We start from the raw sequence: 24,600 nt of genomic DNA, 5'->3' as shown, positions 1-24,600 counted from the left end.
CCACTGTCCTGTTCTCTGCTCTCCACGCACCAGACGCCCACTGTCCTGGGCCCACTCCACGTACCAGACGCCCACTGTCCTGGGGCCACTCCACACACCAGACGCCCACTGTCCTGTTCTCTGCTCTCCACGCACCAGACGCCCACTGTCCTGGGGCCACTCCACGCACCAGACGCCCACTGTCCTGGGGCCACTCCACACACCAGACGCCCACTGTCCTGTTCTCTGCTCTCCACGCACCAGACACCACTGTCCTGGGCCCACTCCACACACCAGACGCCCACTGTCCTGGGCCCATTCAGCCTGATCGCTGCTGGAGCCACCAGTGCCCCTACCACGGACCTCCCGTATTCTCTCCCAACTGCTCATATGGCAAGGACTGGCTGAAATCCCACCTTCTCTGAACATCTTTCTTTATTAAGACTTATCTACGGGACTGGTGTTGTGGCATTACAGAGAAAGCCAGCATCCCATCTGAGCCAATTCTCATGCCAGCAGCTCCACTTCTGATCCTGAGAAACCAAAGCATCACACTCCAAGTGCCCACAGAGACCCTGAGGAAGCTCTTGACTCCTGGCTGCAGCCTGGCCCAGCTCTGCTTCAGCCATCTGGGAAGTGCAACGCTGCAGTCCCCTCCCTTCCAGGATGAAACTGGAGAATTTTGAATCTATAACTATTTCAAATAAATAAACTTAAAAAGGTTTGAATGGCAGTGTTGCAGAGAAAGATAGAAGAGACAGATTTTCCACCCAGTTTCCATTCCCAGATGGCCACAACTGCCAAGGCTACTACGCCAAGCCAAAGCCAGGAACCAGGGGCTTCATCCAGGCCTCCCATGCGGCACAGGGGCCCAAGCACTGGGCCATCTTTGCTGCTTTTTTCCCAAATCCAAGAGAACTTGATCAGAAATGAGGCAGCCAGGACACAAAGTGGCACCTGAGTAGTCTGCTGGCATCACAGGTGGCAACTTTACCAGCCACCCAGACACTGGCCCTACACCAGACCACACTACCTGGCGCATTGCAGGAATCAGTCTTGCTAAATCAAAGATTAGAGACAGCTAATTCAACGAGCATTCAGATACAGGTGAACATTTATATTACACATTAACTTTCAGGATAAAAGATGCATGGCAGCAAAGCAAACACCTGACTTCTCACAAGTGAGCCCTACATGCTCACTTTCTTCCTACCTGCGGTTCTGTGCTGTACGCCAGGGACAGACCCCACTGCCAAGGAACATCCCATCACAGGGACAGACCCCACTGCCAAGGAACATCCATCCCATCACAGTGACAGACCCCACTGCGAAGGAACATCCCATCACAGGGACAGACAGACCCCACTGCAAAGGAACATCCCATCACAGGGACAGACCCCACTGCAAAGGAAGGCACCTTTGTGGGGGATGTGTGAAAACAATGCAGGGCCCCAAGCCGGAGGAGCACAGGACTCCCAGTGACAGTCCATCCATTCCCAACTCAAATCTGGGACAGTATCATTCCGGCATAGAGGAAAAACAAATCTTACACTAAACTTTGACCATGAGCAATTTAGTGTTTCTCAGAATTCATTCATGACATGCAACGGAGAAGGCATCTCACACTGCTCTAGGACCCTCTTGAGCTTTCCAGACTCCTTCAACAATGCTGTTTTAAGAAAAACGGGGTGAAATTAAAGTACCAAAGATTAGCCAAATAATAAAGATCACATTTGGGATCCAGCTCTACAGCAAAGCAAGTGAGGTCAGCTGCCCCGCTTCCCATCCAGCTCCCTGCTAACCGGGTGGGAAAAGCAGTGGTGAGCGGCCTGTGCCCGCACAGAGGTCCGGCACCACTGCTGCACCAGGCTGGGAAGTGCACAGGCAGCTGGAGATCCTCCTCTCTCTGCCTCTGCCTCTGCCACTCTCAAAGAAACAATGACATTTCCTTCACTGAATATATATGACTCCAAGCTAGAATTCATTAAGAACAAACCCTGGTGAGAAGCAGCCCAGGGAAGAGGCTTGGGAAGGGTCACACCACGCACTCGTGTCGGCTCAGATCTGCCACTGACAACGGGCTGGAGGCCCCCGGGGACAGCCGGAGCCACCCTCTGCCCCGCACCTGCGACGGCAACTCCTCAGGGCCCGCAGAGGGGGCGACTGAGCTCACTGTGCCTGTGTCATCTTGAGGCCTCCCTCCCACATGGGCCTTTCCACAACAGGAAGGCACCCCTCTCTGAGCTGAGAGCATCCCAGTTCCTCCCCAGCAAACAGCACTGAGCCACGGTCAACCTGAGGCGGGCAGAGGGCAGGACCACACGAGCCCGCATCTCACCTTTGCTGCCACAATGCTGAGGCCCATTCCATTCTGCTTCTTCAAGGTCACGGTGATGATCTCGGGCTCCTTCCGCAGAGGCTGGGCCTGGCGGAGAAACACAGGGTCCCGGATGTAACGCCCACTGCACGTGCTCAGGAGGCTCACGATGCAGCCAGCAGCCACCAAGGGGAAAGGCAAGGCCAAAGCGATGCCATGTGCTTCCCGTGCCAGCCCGAGGAAGTCAACAACAACACTCAACCCCTTCTTCAAGCTGAGTGTGGTCATGGCCTCTGCAGAGACTTCCTGTGACAAAGGCACATCCCATCACAGGGACAGACCATTCTGCGGTCGGCTGCCTGCTGAGCTGCATCCTGGGAGCCCAGCACTGTGGTCCCAGCTGGTGCGCACACTAAGAGTGAACCAGCAGGTGGGAAGCTTCTGCCTACACCTTCGCCGCCACTTCTCAAATAAAATATAGTTAATTTTTCATTAATATCAGGTCACTTGGGGAGTGAATCATCAGAGGAAGATCTTCCTCTCTGACTCTCCTTCTGTCTATATATAACTTTGCAATTAAAATAAATCTTTAAAAAATTATCATAAAGGCAAAGCCCAATTTTCACTTCATCATCTTCTGAGATAAACTGCAAGGTTTACTTATGGCCTAAGAAATGTGAGCTTATTTAATACAGCCTACAGGAAGGATGGACAACACGAAGACAGCCGCTCGGGGGCAGTACTGAGCAGGCCGTCGACTTTGCACTCCAAGTCTGCAGCGGCAAGGTCCCAGCTCGCGGGCCAGGCCGGCTCCTGGGCAGCGCATCCAATGACAGGACACATGCCACACATCACGTAAAGGGTAAGCACAACTGAGAAAACTGGCACAGAGGAAGGGAGAACTTGGCTAACTAAATAAGCCAGGAAAGCATATTCTCAACAAGGTTAGACAGACACACACTTCCACTTGGAATGAAAATTTAAAAGCCTGTGAGAAGAATATTTTGAGGGCCTGGCACAGTAACCTAGCAGCTAAAGTCCTCGCCTTGAACATGTCAGGATCCTATATGGGCGCTGGTTCTAATCCTGGCGACCCCACTTCCCATCCAGCTCCCTGCCTGTGACCTGGGAAAGCAGTCCAGGACAGCCTAAAGCCTTGAGACCCACGGGAAGACCTGGGAGAAGCTCCTGGCTGCTGCTCAGCTCCGTTTCGGCTGTTGTGGCCACTGGGGGGGGTGGGGGGTGAATCACTGGATGGAAGAGCTTCTCTGTCTCTCCTTCCATCTGTATATCTAAAAATAAAGTTTTAGAAAAAGGAAAACGATTGAGAGAATTACAGAAAATTAGATGATGTTCATCAAAATCTATAGTCTGAGGAATCTGGAAACGAACCAGAAAGACAAGAAATCACGGCTCCGTCCGAGAGGGAGTCTGTCCCTCTGCTTCATCACCAGATGGCCTGCTGCTGGGGTCATGAAGACAGCGTTTAGTGCCGCGTGCCACGGCCGGTGCCTGGGCGAGGCCCAGCTCTGCAGCAAGCGGGAAACAACGTCACGCTTGGGGCCCGAGTCTCGCACGGCCACAGGGGAGCTCTGGACTGAGCTCCGAGACCCTGGTTTGGGCTCGGCCTAGCCCCAGCCGCTGCTGTTGTCACTTGGGAAGTGACTCTGAGGACAGCAGACTCCTATCTCTGTCAATTAAATCCTAACAGACGCAGCAGGTACTATTGCACAGGACTGAGAAGCCTGTTAGCAGGGTGGGGAGAGGCTTGAGAAGTTGGTTCATTCATCAGTACAGGTGACCCTGGACTAAAGTATGCAAGGAATCCTAAACACCTGAGTTTGAACTGGGTAAACAGAAAGCATCCTTGGCTCTGGCCTTGGGCCATTCCACATCGGAGCACCGGCTCCATGTCACTGCTTGGGAAAGCAGTGGGAGGTGGCCCAACTCCTGAGCTGTGGCCCATGTGGGGGACCCCAGGGGACCCAGGTTGCTGGCTCAGGCCTGGTGGCCCTGCCCGTTGCGGCCATTTGGGGAGCGAACCAGTGGCTCCAAGATCTTGTTCTGTGTCACTGTCTTCTTAAAATAAATAATTTCTATGATTTGTCTAAAGCTTCTTGTCCCTAACTCTCGTAAGGGCAGCACTGTAACAGAGCCAGTAAGCTGGCCCTTGTGACACTGGCACGCCACAGGGGCGCCCTGCACCCCGGCCTGAGCTCTGACTCTGCCCCATCTAGAGATGGGATCAGTGGATCAAAGCTGTCTTTCCTGCTCATGCTGCCTTCCAAATAAATAAAAAAATCTTAACAATTTGTAAAAAAAATCTCTCTGTAGGAAGCAACATTAGAATTTTCCCTAAAAATACATGAAACCAGAATATGATAAGCTTTATTACTCTTCCAAAAAGATAGAAAACATTAGTAGATGTGACATATATTCAAGGCAAGCTTAGGAAAAAAATAGTTTTCTAATAAAACCTGTTAAAGCTATGATATTAATGTTTTAAAATGCTTATTAAATGAAGGCTGACAAAGTATGATCACAAGATTATTTTAAAAAGCACTGTTCATAGACAAAAGTGTATAGATACCGTCTATAGGAAAATAACAAGTTTATCTATGTAATGCATGGGTTCAAGTGTTTTTAATAAAATCGTATTTAAGTGACTAAATTTAGTGATCAAAACAGTGCTCAGGACACGTAAGCAACTGCTCTGTGTCAGAATCAGGCAGCAGGTGTCGACCTCACCTCCGTCCTCCCGCCCACAATACTTGCCAGTTCTGTGTTCTCCCGCACAAGCTGGTCTTCATAATCGGCACCTTCAAAGTGGATTGTCCAAGTGCCCGGGGACCGCGCGTGTGGGATTAACCTGCAAAATCCTAAGCACCAAAAGAGCAGGTCACACAGTGGAGAGGGCGCACACCGCACACGCTGCCGGGGCCCGACCTTCGGGCCCTCTAAGTCTGCATCTTCATTCCTTCTGAAACAAGAGCATTTCAAGTCGTGTCCTGTTGTGTCTCTGGTTCATTTTGGCACCAAAGAGAAGCAAACCTGGACTCTACTTGATCTGTTTTCCGAAACTACACTTCCTCGCTTCTCCAAGAAGCTGCAGGTCCGTGCACTCCACTAGCCTGGGAAGTCCAGGAGACCGGGCAAGGCCAGCCCAGGGCTGCTGCCCGCCCGCCACACTCAGAGCTGGCCAAGGACACTCACACTGACCTGGCCAGGAACTCCAGTCACCTAGCTCTTTCTCACAAATCTGCCCAAACTTTCTTGTAAGGTCACTCAATTCAAGTTCTCACAAATAAATGTCAGAATAACTGCATAATATTGCAAACAACCACTCAGGGCCAATGCTGTGGCATGACTGATTGTGGCCTGGCTTTGGTACCAATGCTGTGGCATGGCTGATTGTGCCCTGCCCTTGGTACCAATGTGTCATTTGGTCACCAATTCAACCAGCAGCTTCACTTCCCATCCCCCTGCCTGCTGATGCACCTGGGAAAGCAGAAAATGGACCAAGTACTTGGGCCCTGCACCCACATGGGAGAAGCCCCGATGAGGCCCAGGCGCCTGGCTTCAGCCTGGACCAGCACCGGCTGCTGCGGCCATTTGGGGAGCGAACCAGCAGAAGGCAGGCTTTTCTCTTTCTTTCTCTTTCCCTATCTCGGTAGCTCTTTCAAATTTTAAATAAAACAAATCTTAACAACAATAAGAATACCTCTGGTGTTTTCATCAAAGACATCTTTACAAGAGCCTTGCAGTTCTAGACACATCGTTCTTCATTTAGTCTTCAGTGTCTCAGTGGTTTTCCAGACACACTGTAGCACATGCCCTCACACAGGAACCAACCTGCGTGCCTTCGGCAGCCCAGGCACTCAGCAGCACTAACCAGGCTGCCAAAGAGGACCCTCTGAACACGAGAGGACCAGCTCACGGCCAGAGGACCCAGCTCACAGACAGAGGACCAGCTCACGGCCAGAGGACCCAGCCCACGGCCAGAGGACCCAGCTCACAGGCAGAGGACCCAGCCTACGGCCAGAGGACCCAGCCCACGGCCAGAGGACCCAGCTCACGGCCAGAGGACCCAGCTCACGGCCAGAGGACCCAGCCCACAGCCAGAGGACCAGCTCACAGCCAGAGGACCAGCTCACAGCCAGAGGACCAGCTCACAGCCAGAGGACCCAGCTCACGGCCAGAGGACCAGCTCACGGCCAGAGGACCCAGCTCACGGCCAGAGGTCCAGCTCACGGCCAGAGGACCAGCCTGACCGCTGCTTTTGGACTCTAACAAAGTTTAGTCTTCGTAGAAGGGAAAGGAGATGCCAGCAACATCAAAGTAAATCTACTTGATTTTATTCTTTTTTTTTTTAAATGTCATGGATTTGGGCCCGGCTCATGTCCCAACTGCTCCACTTCCCACCCAGCTCCCTGCCTGTGGCCTGGGAAAGCAGTGGAGGACGGCCTTGGAGCCCTGCACCACATGGGAGACCCGGAAGAGGCTCCTGGCTCCTGGCTTCGGTTCAGACTGCTCAACTCCGGCCGTTGTGGCCACTTGAGGAGTGAACCAGCAGATGGAAGGTCTTTGTCTCTCCTTCTCTCTGTAAATCTGATTTTCCAATACAAACAAATAAATCTTTATTTTTTTAAGTCATGCCTTCAGCTGAGTTTCACTAAAATATACCCTACAACTTGCTTGTGGTGCTACAGACTCAGACTCACCAGAACGGAATATCAGCAAGCTCCATCTCACAGCACTTTCCTTAACAAAGCGACCACACTGCAGGGAGGCGGCCTGCTTCATTAGCCTAAGGAATGCAGCTCAGAGCTGCTGTGAGTTCAGACTGGTTTTACAGTCCTCTCTTACAGAAATGGATTGTATGAAAGCACAAAGGAACACAGAGCAACAGGCCACAGCTCTGAAGTCAGCTTACAAAGAACCAGGCTGGAGAGGTGGAGCCCTGAGCGCCAGTGAGAGACCAGCAGTTCTTTATAAGGCTTTCACAGGAGACAGGCGCTCAGAAAACAAGGCGGCCATGCCAAGAGCATGACGGAAGGGCACAGGTGCCCGAGAAGTCACCACCCACGGACGGGCGCCTGCGGGCAATTCGCCAACAGAGCTTCAAGCCCACACCTTGCTCCTCCCCAAGCTGGCAAGTCTGTAAGGCACACGTTACGAAACTGGCAGCTGCTCAAGCATTCTAAGTTACGTACTTTTTCCTATCGCTAACCGGGGCTCCTGCGGGCTTCCTGGCATGGGACTGGCAGTACACCTGAGAAGCCAAGGGTGCCCACCAGTACGTGCCCACAACAGAGTTCAGCACTTGGCAAATGCCATGTGGCAGGCCACACCAACATCAGTGCCTGCACGGGGACACGAGGAAAGCAGACGGGCTGAGAGGCGAGGCCTGGTTTCCCGAAGCAGAAGCCAACAAGGAGACAGGCCCCAGGTCTCTCCTAGGGTTGGTACTCCTCGGTTCACTGCCATCCTACAGATGATGGGGGGAGGGCCTGGAGCCCGAGAGAGGTCACCCGCCTCTATAGCTCTGCTTCTCAAACAAGGAACTGAAGGCAGAGATGCAGTGTGTGACATATGCGCAGTGTGTGGCACCGCGTGGGGCAGTGTAGCGTGGTCCCAGGCAGCAGGGCGCTCTGCACAGTGAGCACAGCCCACTCTTCGGAGATCACCTGGCCCAAAGGAAGCTCTGGGGGACAGGGCTCTAACTGGAATGAGGGCAAGCTACTTCCAAGTTTATACCTCAGCTCTCAGCAGACAAATCCCTTCCTGGCCTCAGCAGTAAGGGGGGCAATGAGAGGGCACCCCAGGAGGGGTACTGCCGGATGCTCGGCCCCCCATCGCCAGGTGATGCCCAGGTGGCCGCCACCCCAGACACCACGCTGAGCAGTGCTCACCTCTCTGGCACAGGGGCTCTAAGAACTCCTGGAGGCCACTGGGAATGTTCCTGACCACATCACAGGAATAGCCGTCCTCTGGCAACAGGAAGGGCAGTTGCAGGTCGGGGTCCTCCTCTAGCTGCACGTCCCGCCCGTCGCTGCGGGCCAGCTCATCGGCGGTGTTCTCGGCGACAGCCACCACGTTTTCTATCAGCTCCTGTTTGCAAAACAAACAGCTGCTCCATGACCTATCCCATGACCGAGCAGCCTCGCATCAGGGGCCTCATGGCAGCACACTGGGCTCGGGCAGCGCACACCATCTGTTACAGGAAACCAGAACTCTAGAAATCAAGGTATCGATTGTCAACTCCAAATAATGAGCAGTTTCAACTGGGAAAGGAACTGCTGGACTGTCAGAAGAAATGTGTCTTTCCAAAGTAGCATTCTTTTCCTCACATACTTCTTGAATAAATTTCAGTTTAAGCTACCAAGTCATGTTTCGGGACAGCGTACAATGGCACAGTGTTAAACTTGCACAGACAGGGTGAAGGGCAGCACGGCAGCTTCCCAGTCAGGACACGCGCCCACGAGGGGACACTGGCCTCCCACACACAGAGCAAAATCACAAATCCTCCCCATCCTCACTGCACAGTTGCACTCGAGAAGCAAGGCCTCGGGCAGCACCACTGTGGGGTTCCCCACCCCGATTCCAGGTTCCTGACCCAGAGTTCAGCTCAGGTTGTCCCGGAAATGCCCACAGATGGACACGCAGGGCACGTGCGTTCCAGCTGGCTTCCTTTGTGTCAGCTGTGACATCACTCCTGCACGTGACTACCTCATCTAGGAGCACGCTGCGCTCCTGCTAACGGCACACCTGGCTTGGGCTGGTTCCTGTGTCCTGGGCCGCCATTCCACCGCACACTGCAGGTCTACCTGTCCACCGGCTTGGCTTCTGGAGCTCAGACACACACACCTGTGCTAGGACGCTGGTGCTGCGCACTGTGCAGAGCCTGTGGACTGGGCTGCTTCTCTGCTCCTTCTCAGAAGCAACAGGCGTGCCACAGGCAGGGCGAGACTGGGCACTGTGGACTCACCTCCCTCTGGACTCGACAGCAGACATGCCGTGACTTGCACAGGCAGACGCAGCACAGCCACTGGGCCCTGTGGGCTCTCCTCCAATGTTCCCTCCACAACCTAACTGCTGGAATCCCATCCCTGCACATGTGTAAAGCACAGCTGGCTTCCTGGGCTGCACTTGAAGACAGGCCGAGCGTGGCTCTACACACCTCGGCTCCGCACACCCTCACCGCACTGCAGACAGGCCAGGCACAGCTCGCACGCCCTCACCGCACTGCAGACAGGCCGGGCACAGCTCGCATGCCCTCACCGCACTGCAGACAGGCCGGGCACAGCTCGCACGCCCTCACCGCACTGCAGACAGGCCGGGCACAGCTCCACACATCCTCATCGCCCTGCAGATGGGCCAAGCGTGGCTGCACACACCCCTGCTGCACTCACCGCAGGGATGAACGGCTCGTCGGGCGCACAGTGGTAGTTCTGCAGCAGGGCGTGCAGCTGCAGGGAGTTTAACTTGAAGCAGGTGCTGTTAACATGGGGGACGTCCTCCGGGGCGTATTTATCCATGGTGAGTAAAGTGGTAGCCTATTAAAAAGAATGAACAAACGGTCAAGTCTAAAAGCATTTCATAAACAGTTTTAGGTAACATTTACAAAACTTGTCTATTTTTAAAAAAAATACTCCTAGTAACGACACACATAATTTCCCTAAAGCATGTCTTAGAAAGCTCTTAGATGCCTTGGAAGTGCATCAAACACTTATGCCGAGTTCCTGGGGTTCACAAGGCATTCTGACGCTCTTCTTCCCAATGGGGATGTCCCACGGACAGCCCCACGACCGAGCAAAGCTGCTCCCCAGCTGAGCCGCCGTAACACCACATCGTTTTGGAAGGGATCAAGAAATCAAGAAGAAAACCCCAGTGTCAAGGTCGGGCTTCTGCGTTCTGTCACTTGCTGCCAAGACACCCGCACGTCAAAGCGGAGCACAGCTCAAGTCCCTGGCTACGCTGTTCCCCCACAGGAGGCGGCAGGAGGTGGCTCGGCAGCCGCGGCAGATCCAGGCCCAGGTCCTGGTTCCGGTATCCTGCCTGACCCAACCCTGACTTCCGGGGCACTGGAGGAGTGAGGACGATCGCTCCCCCTGCAGCTCTGTGTCACTGTGTGTATCCATCTCTTTCCTTCTCAAATTAACCTTTTGAAACATAACACATGATTTTGAAAGCCATCCTAGGTTTTAAGATTATAACCAATTAACACAAATTGGAAATCAACAGACTGTTGAACAGGTAAAAACTTCCTGTAAGCTGGTGAGAAAGTGAGGCCATGGCTTCATGCTGATCTCTCTCTGACACACACTTTACTGATGCCAACCTCAAGCCCTCTGAGGGCATTCGCATCCTGCAGGGCTCAGTGACTCCCACGGGCCTGCAGGGGACACTCGTGAGGACAAGCACAGGCCGGAACACCAACACGTGGCCAGCCAAGTACTGCCTGGGCCAGGCCATGTGGGCCCCTCCCTCGCAGCTCAGAAGGAACAGCCCTGCCACACCTGCGCCACACCTGGGCCACACCCGGGCCACACCCGGGCCACTGGTCTCAAAGCTCTACCAAGGAGTCGGCACCGCCGGCCACGGGACGCACGGCACAGACCTGCACGATCCTGCTCAGGTGGCAGTCGGCGGCCAGCTCGAGTCCCTGCTTCTCGGCCCAGGCTTCGATGTGGCCCAGCTGCTGGCGGATGATCGCTCCCCAGTAGTGGGAGCAGAGCCCAGAGTCGGGGTCCGTCACCAGCCTGTTGAAGAGCCACATGTTGATGAAGTGGAAGAGCTGGGAGAAGAGCTGGATGGTGAGGGCGGCGTTGACCCGGCAGCGGCGCAGCAAGGACATGGCCCCCGTGAGCGTGTGCAGCACGTCGTCTGCGGGACACACAAGAGCACTGAGTCACGGGCACTGCAGGGGAGCCGCAGTGCCGGGGCTCACGCTGTCGGCTGTTAGCAAACCACACCCAACATTCAAGGTCACCTTAAGCTTTCCCGACAGTCTGACCAACACGACACCAAGAGCAGGACTACGCGTAAACAAGACCTCACGGCGGTCACCATGAGCAAGCCCACAGACCCGGCGAGCAGCCTCGTCACACACACGCAGTGGCACAGTTCCGGGCAGGGACGGCAGGCTCACCTATCTTTGGTCTCTGCAGACTCTTCTCCTCGGGGTCATCCAGGAAGGCCGGCATGAAGCTGCTGAGCTCCGACTGCAGGCAGTGAACCAGGTACCTGGGCACATGGAGCAGCGTCAACGCTCTCGGCTCTGCGCAGCCGCAGCGCTCACACGGAAGCAGAGTGCTCTACACCCAGGGCTCGACAGGGCTGCAGGCACCCAGGACTACCAACTCACACCCTGACCAGGCTCAACGGTTCCCTTCGATTAAGATCAGGGAAAGCCTGAACGCCCAAACCACGACTGCTTCCTCAGGAAGGCGCCCTTACTTGAACGCCATCTGCACCAGGTGTGCGAGCACGTCCTGCGCATCCAGGGTCACGCGGCTCAGGTCTCGGTCCTGCTTGACGAAGTTGAGCAGCTCCGATGCGTTCGCCATCCAGAAGGCCAGCGCGCCCGCGATGTTCTTCTGCTTCTGTGGACAGAGCGCGGCTCCGTGAGCGGCCAGGAGGGGCCAGGCACCAGGGGCCGGGGATGCCCTCGGAAAGCTGCGGAGGACAGACCAGTACCTTCCCACGCTCACCAAGGGAGCCAGCACAGATACCAGAGAGGTGCCAGGGAACTGTCGTGCACACGTAGCAACAGGAGGTCAATGACCACTGCGGCTACTGCTTAAGAGTCATGTACACACACAGAAACCAGGAGCTACCGTTCATGGAGTCAGTGAGAATGGAGAGACGGGCGGCCGTGCAGTGTCTGGTAATCTGTGCGGTACACACCCGTCCCCACGGGAACCCACAGCCACCCTGATACCTGTCGTGGCAGGCTGGATGCCGCACGACTCGTATCAGGTACTGATCTATCGCAACCTCTCCCGACCACAGTGCAGGCCAGGCAACCTCAGATGAGATCCAAAGAATAGGAGGCAAGGATAAATAAAGAGAACAGAACGCTGGTCGTTTCATATCCACACGGAAGTGCATTAAGCAGGGATTAGGAAAGGCAGTCAGGAAGGGTTTAGTGCTGCATGAGTGTTATGAGCCGAGCTCAGCTGCTCGAGTGCTGGGTGGCATGGAAGCAGCATGAGGGTCAGCTAAGCCAACAGCGAGGTCAGCTCCGCAGCGTGTCCTACCTGGTCCACCTGGTCTACCTCCTGCAGAAAACAGACGAGGGGAAATCAGGCAGAACGAGAGAAAGAAACTCGTAAACATCACGACAGTTCAAAGCAATCACAACACTGACATGAACGTGCGACACCAAGGTGTAACATCTAGTTACATCATCCCACGTCACGTGTCCACCTGTGGCTCTCCAGGGTCTGGAAGCACAGCGCCTAAACTAGCTTTACGTTCTCGCCCCGCCTCTTCACCGTGTTAGCTGATGGGCCGTCAGAAACGCACACCCACAAGGGTTTGGTCTCCATTAAGCTCTGCCAGGAGGGCCTTCTTCACTCCACTAACCAGGGCAGGCTTGCTCCTGAGAGCTCCGGTGGCCGTGCCCCTGGGCTGTTTCTTAACGATGAAAGACATGGAAGAGACCAACCGAAACACTCAAATGCACACTGAGATGTCAGATTTCCAGGCCTGGGGGAGTCAGAGCCGCATGCAGGAACATCCCAGTTCTCTCCTCCAACTGCAGACTGACCCTAACCCTGACGCTCCAAAGCACATTTCCCCATGGTTTCACTGAGCAGTTCAAACCACTCGTAGCAACGGTCTACAGAGGGTCTGAGGTGAGAGTTTCACAGTGTGAAACAGACGCAGGTGCAAACATGAGGGCAGACAATGGCTCCAGCTGACATCTCAAAAGGAAACTCCTCTTTGTCTACAGAACAATTACAGGAAATAACAAAATGGCAACCGGATGAAGGCCTTGGCTTCCCCAATCATTCAAATATGAAATACACATTTCTTACAGAACACTGGCTCTTATTTAAAACAATTCTGAGGGAATGAAAAGAGCATCCTGGCTTCCCTCGAACAATCGTGCCAGGAGAAAATCAACCAAACGCCTCACCATGTTATTGGGGTTACATAACTGGAGTTCATAGTGGAAAACAGCACTGACAAGCAATTCCGGCAAAAAATTTCAAATGCACACATTCAGTGCAGTGTTCTATTTCCCAAAACATCCCCCTAGGTGATGGCAAGCGCCAGCCCAGTATGTGACCGAACACCACAGCATGCCTACCCACAGTGCAGCAGGCTCTGGGGTAAAAGCATGCGGGGCCGGCTGCCGGGGCCTGGGCATGCGAGCCGTGGAGGGGACTACTCTCGGGTCTGTGACTCTGGAACCAACCGTGCTGGGGAACTGTCCTGCATGCCAAGGATGATTCTCCCATTCCAGGACTTAATCTCAACAACTCTTTCAGAAAAAACTGTCCAGCAATTCTCAAAACCACCCTTCTTTTCCATACTGCTGGGGTGATTTCCACATCAGCGAGCAGCTGCTCAGGCGCATGCACTCACCTGAATGACTCCTTCCATCATGCTCACCATCTTGTTGACGATTGCGATGACCTTGTGCGTGCGCTCAGCAGGGCTGGCGTCAGGCCGGTACTGATTGGACAACACATACCGGCAGGCCAGGTACAAGACGTAAGTAGGGGACAGTTTAAAATGGACAGTTGAACTATTGGTATAATTGATAATGGCCGATAAAAATGAATCTTCAGCTGTGGAAAAATTTATGGAACATAAATAAGGCAAATTACTCATGAAAATCAGGGGGAGATAAAACTAGGACAGTGAGCAACTCCCCAGCAGCAGGGTCAAGGCACTCACAGCTCTCCCTGAACTCGATGCTTGCAGGCAGCACCAGCTCGGGCCCAGAGGCATCCTGAGACCTGGAGGAACAAAGGGGCACCACTTAGAGCAGAGCCTAGGACTCCAGGACCCCTGCCTAGGCACACACGTCTCTGCAGCCACTTTGTGTAGCCCCATACAGTATACAGCGGCCCACCATTGAACCCAGACCCTACTGTAATACCAAAACAAACGTATCACAGTAAGCTTCTGAGGACCCCTACAAGCCCCACATTTCTATCATGAGGAGATCTGACACACGACTCCGGGTTCTGGACAGACACCGTGAGTCCAGGAGTGAGATCAGGCTGGACTGCACCTGCCATTGCCAGGGCTCAGCTAACACGAAACCGATAGCACTGAAAGATACAAGGGAAAACCAAACCACACCGTGGTCGACACAGACGCAGGAACCAAGCAACAGAACATGTTCCTGACAGCTAGACCCTGTCTGCCCTCTGCCATGCAGGGCTGGACAAGATGGCCCAAGGCTGCCGTCATCCGCACGGCCAAGGCTCACGTGACACGCACCTTTGAAGACACCCAACTCTTACACACTTCCTAAGGTTACACAAGGTCAAAGTCTTGTCCAGCATCAGAAAATACAAAGGGTACCTATAATCTGGAACATTAAGAAACAGCAGTGCACCACCCTTTATGGGTTTCGGCGTCTATGACAACACAGTAACCCAAGCATGAAGCACAGGTCACACCCAAGGCAAGTCCAGGGCCGACAGCTTTGTAGAACTCAGCTTCCAACTACAAACACACCTGTGCCATGTAAAACAGGATTCTGTGTGGTGATCACAGTAAAGCCTGTTTCAGAAGATTCCTAAACAGTCGTTCTAAAATGTGTAAGATACTCTAAATCCAGGTTGCATGTTTTACGATAACAACTCTAAACTATCCTGTACACTGGTTATGAACTAACAGGACTGAGGGCCTGGACTGCTGGGGCACTCACTAGGGCAGATAACACGGCCGTCCCTCCAGAAGAAAACAAGAAACCTGGGCAGTCAGAGACAACAATGTAGACCAGCTGGCCGAAACCATTCTTTCCTTCCACCCCTCATCTTCTCCGTGCCCCAAGACGGGCACCAAGGACACGGGGGACAGACTCCTTAACAGAGACCACCAAGGACACGGGGACAGTGGGGACTGAGCCGCCAGGACAGCTGTCAGGAGCACTCACAGGGCTTTCGGTCCATAGCCCTTCCACACACACCTGGCGCTGAAGAGAGGCGGCCATTCTCAGTCTACTGTCCCACACAGGAACCTTTTGCCTCACCATCTTAACAGATCCATCAAAAACAAGCAGCTTAAATTTTCACTGAAAAATGAAAAGCAAACGTCCCTGCGACAAAGCTGCCATTCAGAAGGTTTCTGTCCTTGCCTCGAGTCAGGCCTTCTGGTGTGTTCATTCACGGCGCTTAGAGGATTTTAAAGTATGCTTTATTCAAGTGACCAAGAGAGCGAGGGAAGGATGGGAAGGAGGGCTCGTCTCTCACCAGTTCTTCAGAGCACCAAAGGCCTGTTTCTTGCACAAGCAGAACTTGCACAGGTCTGCACGAAGCAAGCTAAGCTCACCCTGCAGAGCCGCTCACTGCTGACACCCAACGAGCAGCGCTCCCACAGCAAGGACCAAGGCCCAGGCCTCACGGGGTCTCCCTCCCAGGAGCACACGGGCAGTGGGCACTGAGAGCACACCTAGGCCGAGGGCACAGTTAGCAAACAATGACTCAGCAGCCCCAGTCAGGACGGACCTGCCACAGCCGTGGGAATGCCCGTTCAATGCCACAGTGCCCTCTGCTGCCAGACGGCGCCTCTCCAGTGCCCTGAGCTGCCTGCTTCCAGACCCCAGGCAACAGCCTCCGGCACGCTGGGGACAGCAGGGAGCAGTGTTCCCAACTCCACTGCTGAGAACGAGGACACCCCACAATCCACACGGGCCACCACCGTCTGCACAATGGCATTGCCTTAGCACACGGGCACACAGTTCAGTAGTCACAGGGACCCCAGCGCTGCCTGAGGGGGTCATGCTCTCAGCTGGGGCTGTGCAGGGACCGGCTCCAACACCTCCCTCACGGGTTAGCTCAGAAACCCAGGAGGAATTCTCATGGAAATAGGAGAAACAGCTGGTTTTCTCCAAATATTAAACTTTTCAAATACAGAGACATCATGAGAACTCTTCCACCGCGATTTGACAGGGCACATTTGAAACAACACTATTTTGGCTTCTTGCACCTCCCACCGCACCTGGACAATACCGCAGCCCCGTGGGCAAGGCAGCAGGCCAGGAGGGCAGCCTGAGCTGCGGCAGTCATCGCCGCCCCCCAGCGGCCAGCCCTGGCCTGCGTCCACGCCCCACAGCACGCACAGACGGCCTACCTGCCTTCTCGTCGGCCGGGGTCCGCGGGCTGCGCCGCCCTCACCATGGGCCGCACCATGCCTCGCTCCACGGCACCAGAGGCAGAATGGGCTCGCTCCCCATCCAGTCGGGCGCTGCTCTGTGGGGAGGAGGGCAGGGGCTCAGTGCACACCCAGACAGATGGAAACCTGATGCTTCCCGGGCCAGCAGGTGCACACCTCAGGCAGGGAGCAAGGCCCGAGCACACACACAGCACACCCTTCAGAAAGAACACTCGCAGTGGGATGCCATTCCAGAAGTTCTTTAAAACAACAACCAAAGCTCAGAAAAACAGGTACAATATGAAGCGTTGGGTCCCTGAAATTTTGGGGTCTTTGATTAGTTTTTCTGTGTACTTTTTTTAAAAAGATTTTTTTTAATAGGAAAGTCAGATACACAGAGAAGGAGAAATAGAAGATCTTCCATCTGCCGATTCACTCCCCAGGTGGCCGCAACAGCCAGAGCTGCGCCCATCCAAAGCCAGGAGCTCTTGCGGGTCTCCCGCGAGGGTGCAGGTCCCAAGCCTTTGGGCCGTCCTCGACTGCTTTCCCAGGCCACAAGCAGGGAGCTGGATGGGAAGTGGGGCCGCCAGGATACAAACTGACACCCACATGGGATCCCGGCACGTGTAAGACAAGGAAAGGACTTTTCGCTGCTAGGCTACCATGCAGGGCCTTTTGGTTAGTTTTAAAGAACAAGTTTAAAAGTTGTGTTCATTTTCATACAATATGTAATAAACTCAGTAAATACTCGTTTAATTCTCACTCCTTCTCAACATTGGGAGAAAATGTACTTTCAGTCTCCAGAGCAATATGTTCAAGTATTTCTGAACAGGACGTAGTCCTATCCACTGCTTGGCAGACGAAGGAGTTACTGACGGTAAGAAAACCACCAGGCAGTGTTAAAAAATCCCATGGCAGCAAAAATGTCACAGTTATTCACCTGTAAATGGTGAGAACTGAGCATAGATAAGTGATCATTCCTGTCTTATCGGCCAGAAATGAATGTGCAACTGATGTATCTCCTACTTCCCTATAAAAAATTTTGGTGTCTTGGAAATATCTTCCTCCAGCTGCACTTCTGCAGGACGCAGCAGCAATGCCATGCGCTATTCCGCTGCACCACAATCCTCACCCCCGTATGTCTACACTGCACAGTGGTCGTCAGCAGGGAGCTCTCCCACAGGACAGAAACGGGCTCACGGCTGGCACTGGCACTCACGCCAACAAAGCTGCTCTGAAAGGACCGGACTAGGGCAGGGACAGAACAAACTGTGGGAGTGCAAAGTGTTTGCTTTCGAGTGACTGGAACAAACTAGCAGAGGCCTACACAACTAACTGATACAAGAAGGAAGGCAGAGAGGTGGATATGGGGAGCACTGCCCACCCAGAGCGACCACCCCAGCTGGAAGGTACATCCAAGGGGAGCACTGCCCACCCAGAGCGACCACCCCAGCTGGAAGGTACATCCAAGGGGAGCACTGCCCACCCAGAGCGACCACCCCAGCTGGAAGGTACATCCAAGGGGAGCACTGCCCACCCAGAGCGACCACCCCAGCTGGAAGGTACATCCAAGGGGAGCACTGCCCACCCAGAGCGACCACCCCAGCTGGCAGGTTTGTTTGGGAGCCTCGACAACATGCTCAAGTGACCCATCTCCACTGTGAGCTCCTGATGTGTCACACACATTCCTGCTGGGCTGGCAGCACACCTCATCCTGTCAATGCCTCGGACACTGGCCATGGCAGCTCTGACTGACGCTGTCCTGAGCAACCATGGGCTGCAGGGCACACTCGGCACGGTCCATCACCAACAGGACCAGGTCAGCCAGGGTCAGTGCTGGCACAGGACCCAAGCAGAGGCTCCGGGGCCAGTACAAGGCAGAACTCTGACCTCAAGAGAGCCAAGGGCCAGAGCTGACCCACAGGCACAGTGCCTGCAGGTGCAAGAGGACAGAGGCCATGGGCCGAGGAGGCAGCAGGCAGCTCTGGTGACAGGAACTATGGAGATACTGACTTCTGGCTTGGGAGCCACGGGAAGTGAGCCACCCACCAGCGGCCGCTGTGGCCGTCCCTCAGGCTGAGGGGCCACGTTGCTGAGAGGATATGAGTAATCATGCAGGAGTGAGGAGGAACAGGCCCATGAGCCCGGGCTCGCAGTGCCGGCCCAACACGGTCCACCTGAATGTGCATCACAGGGCACCAGGCAGATGCGTTCAACCAGATGGGGAAGGACTCCCAGGCGACCAGGGCAGGTTCAGCCCACTGTCTACACGTGGGCCATGATGCAGGGCACCAGGCAGTGTGCACATGAGGGAAGGGACCCCAAAACTGACACACTGGCCCTCCAGGGTTGAAGCAGGTAGCAGGGCAGCCAGTGTCAGAACATGACAACTGAGAAGCCGAAAGCGGAAAGCTCTGCAAGCACACAGAGGTGGCCAAAAGGAACCTGCTACGACCAGAGGTCAGACCACCCTGGGCCCGCCTGCGCACAGGACACACCCGCCCACCCTGGGCCCCGCCTGCGCACAGGACACACCCGCCCACCCTGGGCCCGCCTGCGCACAGGACACACCCGCCCACCCTGGGCCCGCCTGCGCACAGGATCAGCTCCAGCAGGCAAAGAACGGTCACCTACCTTGCTGGTTGGCAGCGCTGTCCCACTGTGCACATCTCCTCCTAAATCAAAAGTTGTCTCCTGAACCAGGCTGCTGGGACAAGAAAAGAAGCGTCCAATTAGTAACTCCTAGTCTCTTCTGAAAAATACAGAGTAACAGCTGAACATTCGGTGTTCTAAGATCGTTTGCATTTATTTATTTTTGCTTGAAAGGCAGATTTTTACAGAGAGAAAGAGAGACAACGATCTCCCATCCTCTGGCTCACTCCCCAGTGGCCGCAAAGGCACGAGCCAATCCGAAGCCAGGAGCCAAGAACCCAGGACCCCATGTGTGTGTGGGACTCCAAGGACTTGGGCCGTCCTCTGCTGCTTTCCCAGGCCATGAGCAGGGCGCCAGATGGGAACAGAGCAGCCAGGACACAAGCCGGCACCCGTACGGGAAGCTCGTGTCCAGAGAATTCGCTAATTAAGCCAATGTACTGGCCCCGAAGAGCTTTTCAAGAGTGCTCTGTTCTCAGCACCTGAAATGATACAATCAGAACAGCTGCTGTCATGTGGAGCTAACAGCTGCTACCGGTGACACCGGCACCCCATGCGTACTGGCTCAAGTCCCGACTATCTCACTTTGGAGCCAACTCCCCACTAACTCACTACACAAATGCATGGCCTGTTGTCCACGTGGGAGACCCAGAAAAGCTCCTGGCTTGGACTGTCCTAGTCACGTGGCCATCCGGGGAACGAGCCAGCAGACGGAAGCTCTCTCTCTCGTGTCCATCTCTCCCTCTCTCTAATTCTGCCAAACTTACTTTTAAAAACCTTTTTTATTTTAAAAAAAAACACTACCCACTTTTCTGGCTGGTGTAAAACGAACGCTTTCCGCTCGGCGTTCATGTCAGCCGGGAGCACCGTGCCCTGTGCCCTTCCCCGGCACGCAGGCAGCACAGCGAGGCACGCACCATGGGCTGGCAGCTAAGGCCCAGCCCCCAAGGACGTCAAGGCCACCCTGGCTGCACACTACGACAGCAGGCCGGGCCGAAGTCTGCACGAGCAAACTGAGTTACTTACTCAGAATGTCAACATCTAGAATAAGGCAAGTCCTTTCCACATTATAAATGACACATTCATTCACTAAATAGTTACTACTAGCTTTGTCAAAAAACTATAAAATATAAATTTCACAGCCATTCTCCTCACTGACACCTAAGCCACAATCCCCTGTGGTTTCCACCTCTGGCCGAGACACAGTTGGAGAGAGACCGCCGACTTCTGAGGCAGGGGCCACACGGCAAACCCCAGGGCAGAGACTGACACGCCGGAAGACGCTGCTGAGGACATCTGCAAGCCGAGTGCGGGAGCACGGCCAGGGCTGAACGCGCCACCCGGGCAGAGCCATCATCGAGGGACAGACCAGGACGGAAACGTGGGAACGCAGCAGACAGCAGTGCACAGCACCACACCACAACACCTTCACACAGCGACTCCGCCTGGGCGGCAGCCACCTCAACAAGTCTACCCCAAACAGGGCGAGGCCTCGAGGACAGCCAGCACGTAGCACAGGGAGCACCCCTATGTGCTCCAGCACAGAGACAGCACCAGAACTAGGGAGCCCCCCACCCCCGGGACCTCAAAGAAGAACCTGTGAACAGATACCCCAAGGGTCTGAGACAGCCCAGGCCACCCCTGACCACGCCAGGCTGCCCCTGACTGCCCCAAGGGTCTGAGACAGCCCAGGCCACCCCTGACCACGCCAGGCTGCCCCTGACTGCCCCAAGGGTCTGAGACAGCCCAGGCCACCCCTGACCACGCCAGGCTGCCCCTGACTGCCCCAAGGGTCTGAGACACCCCAGGCCACCCCTGACCATCCCCAAGCTATCCCAGGCTCAGGATGGAAGCAGGCATTCTGAGACACTTCCTGTCTACAGTTTAAACAAGATCAGGAAGAAATGGATTTTACTGGGAAGAGAACGCTTGCTGGTGTTTTGCGGGACCACAAGTTGACCACAGGCTGGGGACAGATCGCAGCAAGCCCACACCCCAGACGTCCCTTTGCCTAAATGATGACAACGGGACAGGCACCCAGTGTCTAACTTGCAGAAGGGTGTTAGCCCGCAGGAACACCTGGGCCAAAGCCTGAGCACTCAAGGGCCGGCCCCAGGCCAGTCAAGGAGCAAAGTAAGAGGCCAGGCAGCATGGGAAAGCTGCCACAGGTGCTCGGCCTACGGCTCTGGGGCAGCAGCCTGGCAGCCCCGGGACACAGCACAGGGCGAAAGCTACCAGCACTCCAGGTACCTCAAAAGCAGGCAACACAGCCAAGAGACTACACGGCATGCTTGGAAGATGACCATAATCAAAGGGGAAATCCTGCATGCTCCTCCAGAAAGCGTCACCATTGGAGAACCAGACAGGACTTCCCACCCGCATGCCTACACTGCAAGGCCTCGGGCAAGCACCAGGTGGCGCTAAGTGTCCTCCACTCCGGAACAATCCCAACGTGTTTCAGTATCAAAATCACAGGGGAAAAACGGCCAACAAAAACCCTGAACAAACTCATTTTTAAAAATCTGGGCTACACAAGATAACTGCATTGAACACGATTAAGAGACAGGCATTATTGTTGTGGACCCACCAATAAAGAAATGCTATAAGTAAGATACTATCTGAAACAAAATAAAGACAGAAGCCCAGATCCCTGGGCCGGCCGCCTCTGAGCGCTTACCCCGCCTTGTGCCTGGTACCCTTCATCATCAGGCCTCCGTCCACGGATCTCTTGGCGAGCATGTGGTCCTGGCTGGGGTCCACAAACTTGAACACATGGGACGCCCCAAACTGTACTTTGACACCACTCTGCAGCATGGTGGTCTCGGAGATGCGCTGGCCGTCCACGAAGGTCTCGGCGTCCATACTCCTGGGTGTCACGGTGACCACGCCGTCCATGTGCGTGAGGTCGCAGTGATGGGGCTGAATCCCCGGGCCAAACAACTGAAAACACACAAACCACGCGAGCCCTCACAGGGCGGGACTCCAGGCCAGGGTCCTGAGCCGGTCCCCGCTCACAGTAACTGCAGCCTGGAAAGACTTGAATTTCTGATGGTTCCTAAAATGCATTTTCACTGCAAAATTGTGTAACAGTAATTACACATTGCCAAATAGTGTCAAATAATTAAATACCATTTCTATTATCCAAAAACATTACTTCAGGATTTTTTTTTTTGCCCGTCATTAGAAAGTACTAAAGGTTTACTAGTCAAGGGACAGCTAGCACTGTGACTCATGAAGAACTGAGACGAAGGGGGCAGCCCCAGTGCCTGCTCCCTCATGGCGGGCTAGCTTGCTAAATGCTGGGAAGCACACCCAGAACATGCCATGTGCCACGCCACGCTGCCTGGGCCCTGCAACCGCCCTGTGAGCTGGAGAGATGCGTGCCCACTGCCATGTGCCACGCCACGCTGCCTGGGCCCTGCAACCGCCCTGTGAGCTGGAGAGATGCGTGCCCACTGCCATGTGCCACGCCACGCTGCCTGGGCCCTGCAACCGCCCTGTGAGCTGGAGAGATGCGTGCCCACTGCCATGTGCCACACCATGCTACCTGGGGCCTGTGAGCTAGAGAGATGTGTGCCCACTGCCACGTGATGGGTGCCACGCCAGGCGATCATAAGCCCAGGTTTTGGCGGGCTGGGGGTAAAGGAAGCCCACCAGTCTGTTTCACACGGAAAGTGTCAGGTGCCGTGTACTGTAGCCACACTGAAGCCATTTTGAATATAGAACTATGGGCCAGTGGAAAATCCCCGGCTGGCTAGATGCTTGGGAAAGAAGTTATGAAACTAATCACACGCTTAGCTTCAGTTGTTTGTAGCAACTGTTTCAGAATGTGATTTATGCTGTACCTGCCGGCATCATGTTACTGATTACCTATGCTATTGTTGATATGCTGGTTACTATTGTGGATATGGTGATTGCTCAACAACAATCGGTCTGGAGACCATGGCTTGCGTCCTAGTTTCTCTTTTCCTCCCTGAGCCTTAGTTACTGAAGAGTATAAAAACCCTCAGCTAAAATCAATAAACTGACAGCTTGATCAGACATCCTGTCTTGCTGTCCATTCTTCGTGTCTCTTGTCCCCCAATCTCTCCTAGGTGGTTGCGACCCCCGTTGACTGTCCTGCTGGACAGGACAGGGAAGAGGACTGTGGCCTGGGTCATTTCCACGGCCACCACACAGCCACTGCGGAGAGCAGCAGACGCACCTGGATGGAGTTGTCGTCAAACTTCTCTGTGCCCACCTCCGTCACACTCAGCTGCAGGCGGTAGAGCTTCGGCTTGTCCCTGGAGTCAGAACCATCTGCAAGAAGACAGTGCCCCATTGGCAAAGGCTCACCACCCACTGCCACACCACCCACACCCACCCAGCCAACAAGCCACCATCCAGGAAAAGACCCTGACACCTCACTGTTGAGCACGCCTCCCCAACTCCCCACGGAGAGGCCTCTGTCCACACTACAGCACTGGCTCCATCTCTGGGTGCAAGGCTTATCACACCCACACGTCCTGACCACTGGCTCCTAGGGGTTAGTGAGTCTAAGATGAAATTTCATTTCATTTTTAAAAAGATCTATTTTTATTTGAAAGGCAGACATACAAAGAAGAGGCAGAGAAAATCTTCCATTCACTGGTTCACTTCCCAAATGACAACACTACAGCCAGAACCAAGGCAAGCCAAGTCAATATGGTCTACAGTCAGGAGCTTCTTCCGGTTTCCCACGCGGTGCAGGGTCCCAAGGCTTTGGGCTGTCCTCGACTGCTTTCCCAAGCCACAAGCAGGGAGCTGGAAAGGAAGCGGGGCTGCCGGGATTAGAGCCGGCACCCACAGGGGATCCTGGCGCTGCAAATCAAAGGATTAGCCTGTTGATTCGCCATGAGGGTCTCTGAGGAATTCTATTTATTAAAAAAGAAAATCCTCAAAGCCCCACGAGCTTTCCACCCTCCGGAGGTTCTGCTTCCTACACTTGTGACTGAGCAGACCCGGAGTGCAGTGTGGGCTGTGCGGCGGGCAAGGGCTGCTCTATTTCTGCCTGATCTATGTGAGGGTCTCTACCTGCTGTGGCCCAGGGGTCTCCTGTGGGTGGCACGACCGCGTCACCTGAGCCACCACCCAGTACTCCCAAGGCGCCAGCCCGGCAGGAAGCCAGACCCCCAACATGCACTCGTCCTGGCTCACCCCCTCCTAACAAGCTCCTAGGGACGGGTCCTCAGCGGCAGGCCCGGCAGCCAGCCCCGGGGAAGGGCAGCCTCCGCTCATGGAAGGGAAGTGTCGGAGCCTCTGCTCCCTGAGCATGCACTGCTGGGTCAGGC

The 24,600-nt window shown here is 54.6% G+C and overlaps 1 protein-coding gene across 5 annotated transcripts in view; it reads right to left on the bottom strand.

Moving 5' to 3' along the window:
• AFDN (afadin, adherens junction formation factor) overlaps window positions 1-24,600 on the bottom strand; it is a 119,968-nt gene that overhangs the window by 31,253 nt on the left and 64,115 nt on the right. For 3 of the 5 annotated variants that reach the window (XM_040965212.1, XM_040965214.1, XM_040965215.1), the window contains 13 exons: window positions 23,496-23,590; window positions 21,969-22,231; window positions 19,274-19,343; window positions 16,619-16,737; window positions 14,210-14,271; window positions 13,895-14,100; window positions 11,756-11,901; window positions 11,448-11,542; window positions 10,917-11,182; window positions 9,709-9,852; window positions 8,209-8,407; window positions 5,072-5,175; window positions 2,318-2,404 (listed from right to left, as the gene is read on the bottom strand). In XM_040965212.1, the coding sequence (XP_040821146.1) occupies window positions 2,318-2,404; window positions 5,072-5,175; window positions 8,209-8,407; window positions 9,709-9,852; window positions 10,917-11,182; window positions 11,448-11,542; window positions 11,756-11,901; window positions 13,895-14,100; window positions 14,210-14,271; window positions 16,619-16,737; window positions 19,274-19,343; window positions 21,969-22,231; window positions 23,496-23,590 (1,856 nt within the window). Of the gene's footprint in view, window positions 1-2,317; window positions 2,405-5,071; window positions 5,176-8,208; window positions 8,408-9,708; window positions 9,853-10,916; window positions 11,183-11,447; window positions 11,543-11,755; window positions 11,902-12,558; window positions 12,580-13,894; window positions 14,101-14,209; window positions 14,272-16,618; window positions 16,738-19,273; window positions 19,344-21,968; window positions 22,232-23,495; window positions 23,591-24,600 lie in introns of all 5 variants that reach the window. The other 2 variants (XM_040965211.1, XM_040965213.1) reach the window with 1 other exon arrangement.

Source organism: Ochotona curzoniae, unplaced genomic scaffold (genome assembly GCF_017591425.1).
Source record: "Ochotona curzoniae isolate NIBS_2020 unplaced genomic scaffold, NIBS_Ocur_1.0 scaffold_3890, whole genome shotgun sequence".
Taxonomy (NCBI): domain Eukaryota; kingdom Metazoa; phylum Chordata; class Mammalia; order Lagomorpha; family Ochotonidae; genus Ochotona; species Ochotona curzoniae.
This window is presented reverse-complemented; position numbering and strand designations above follow the sequence as displayed.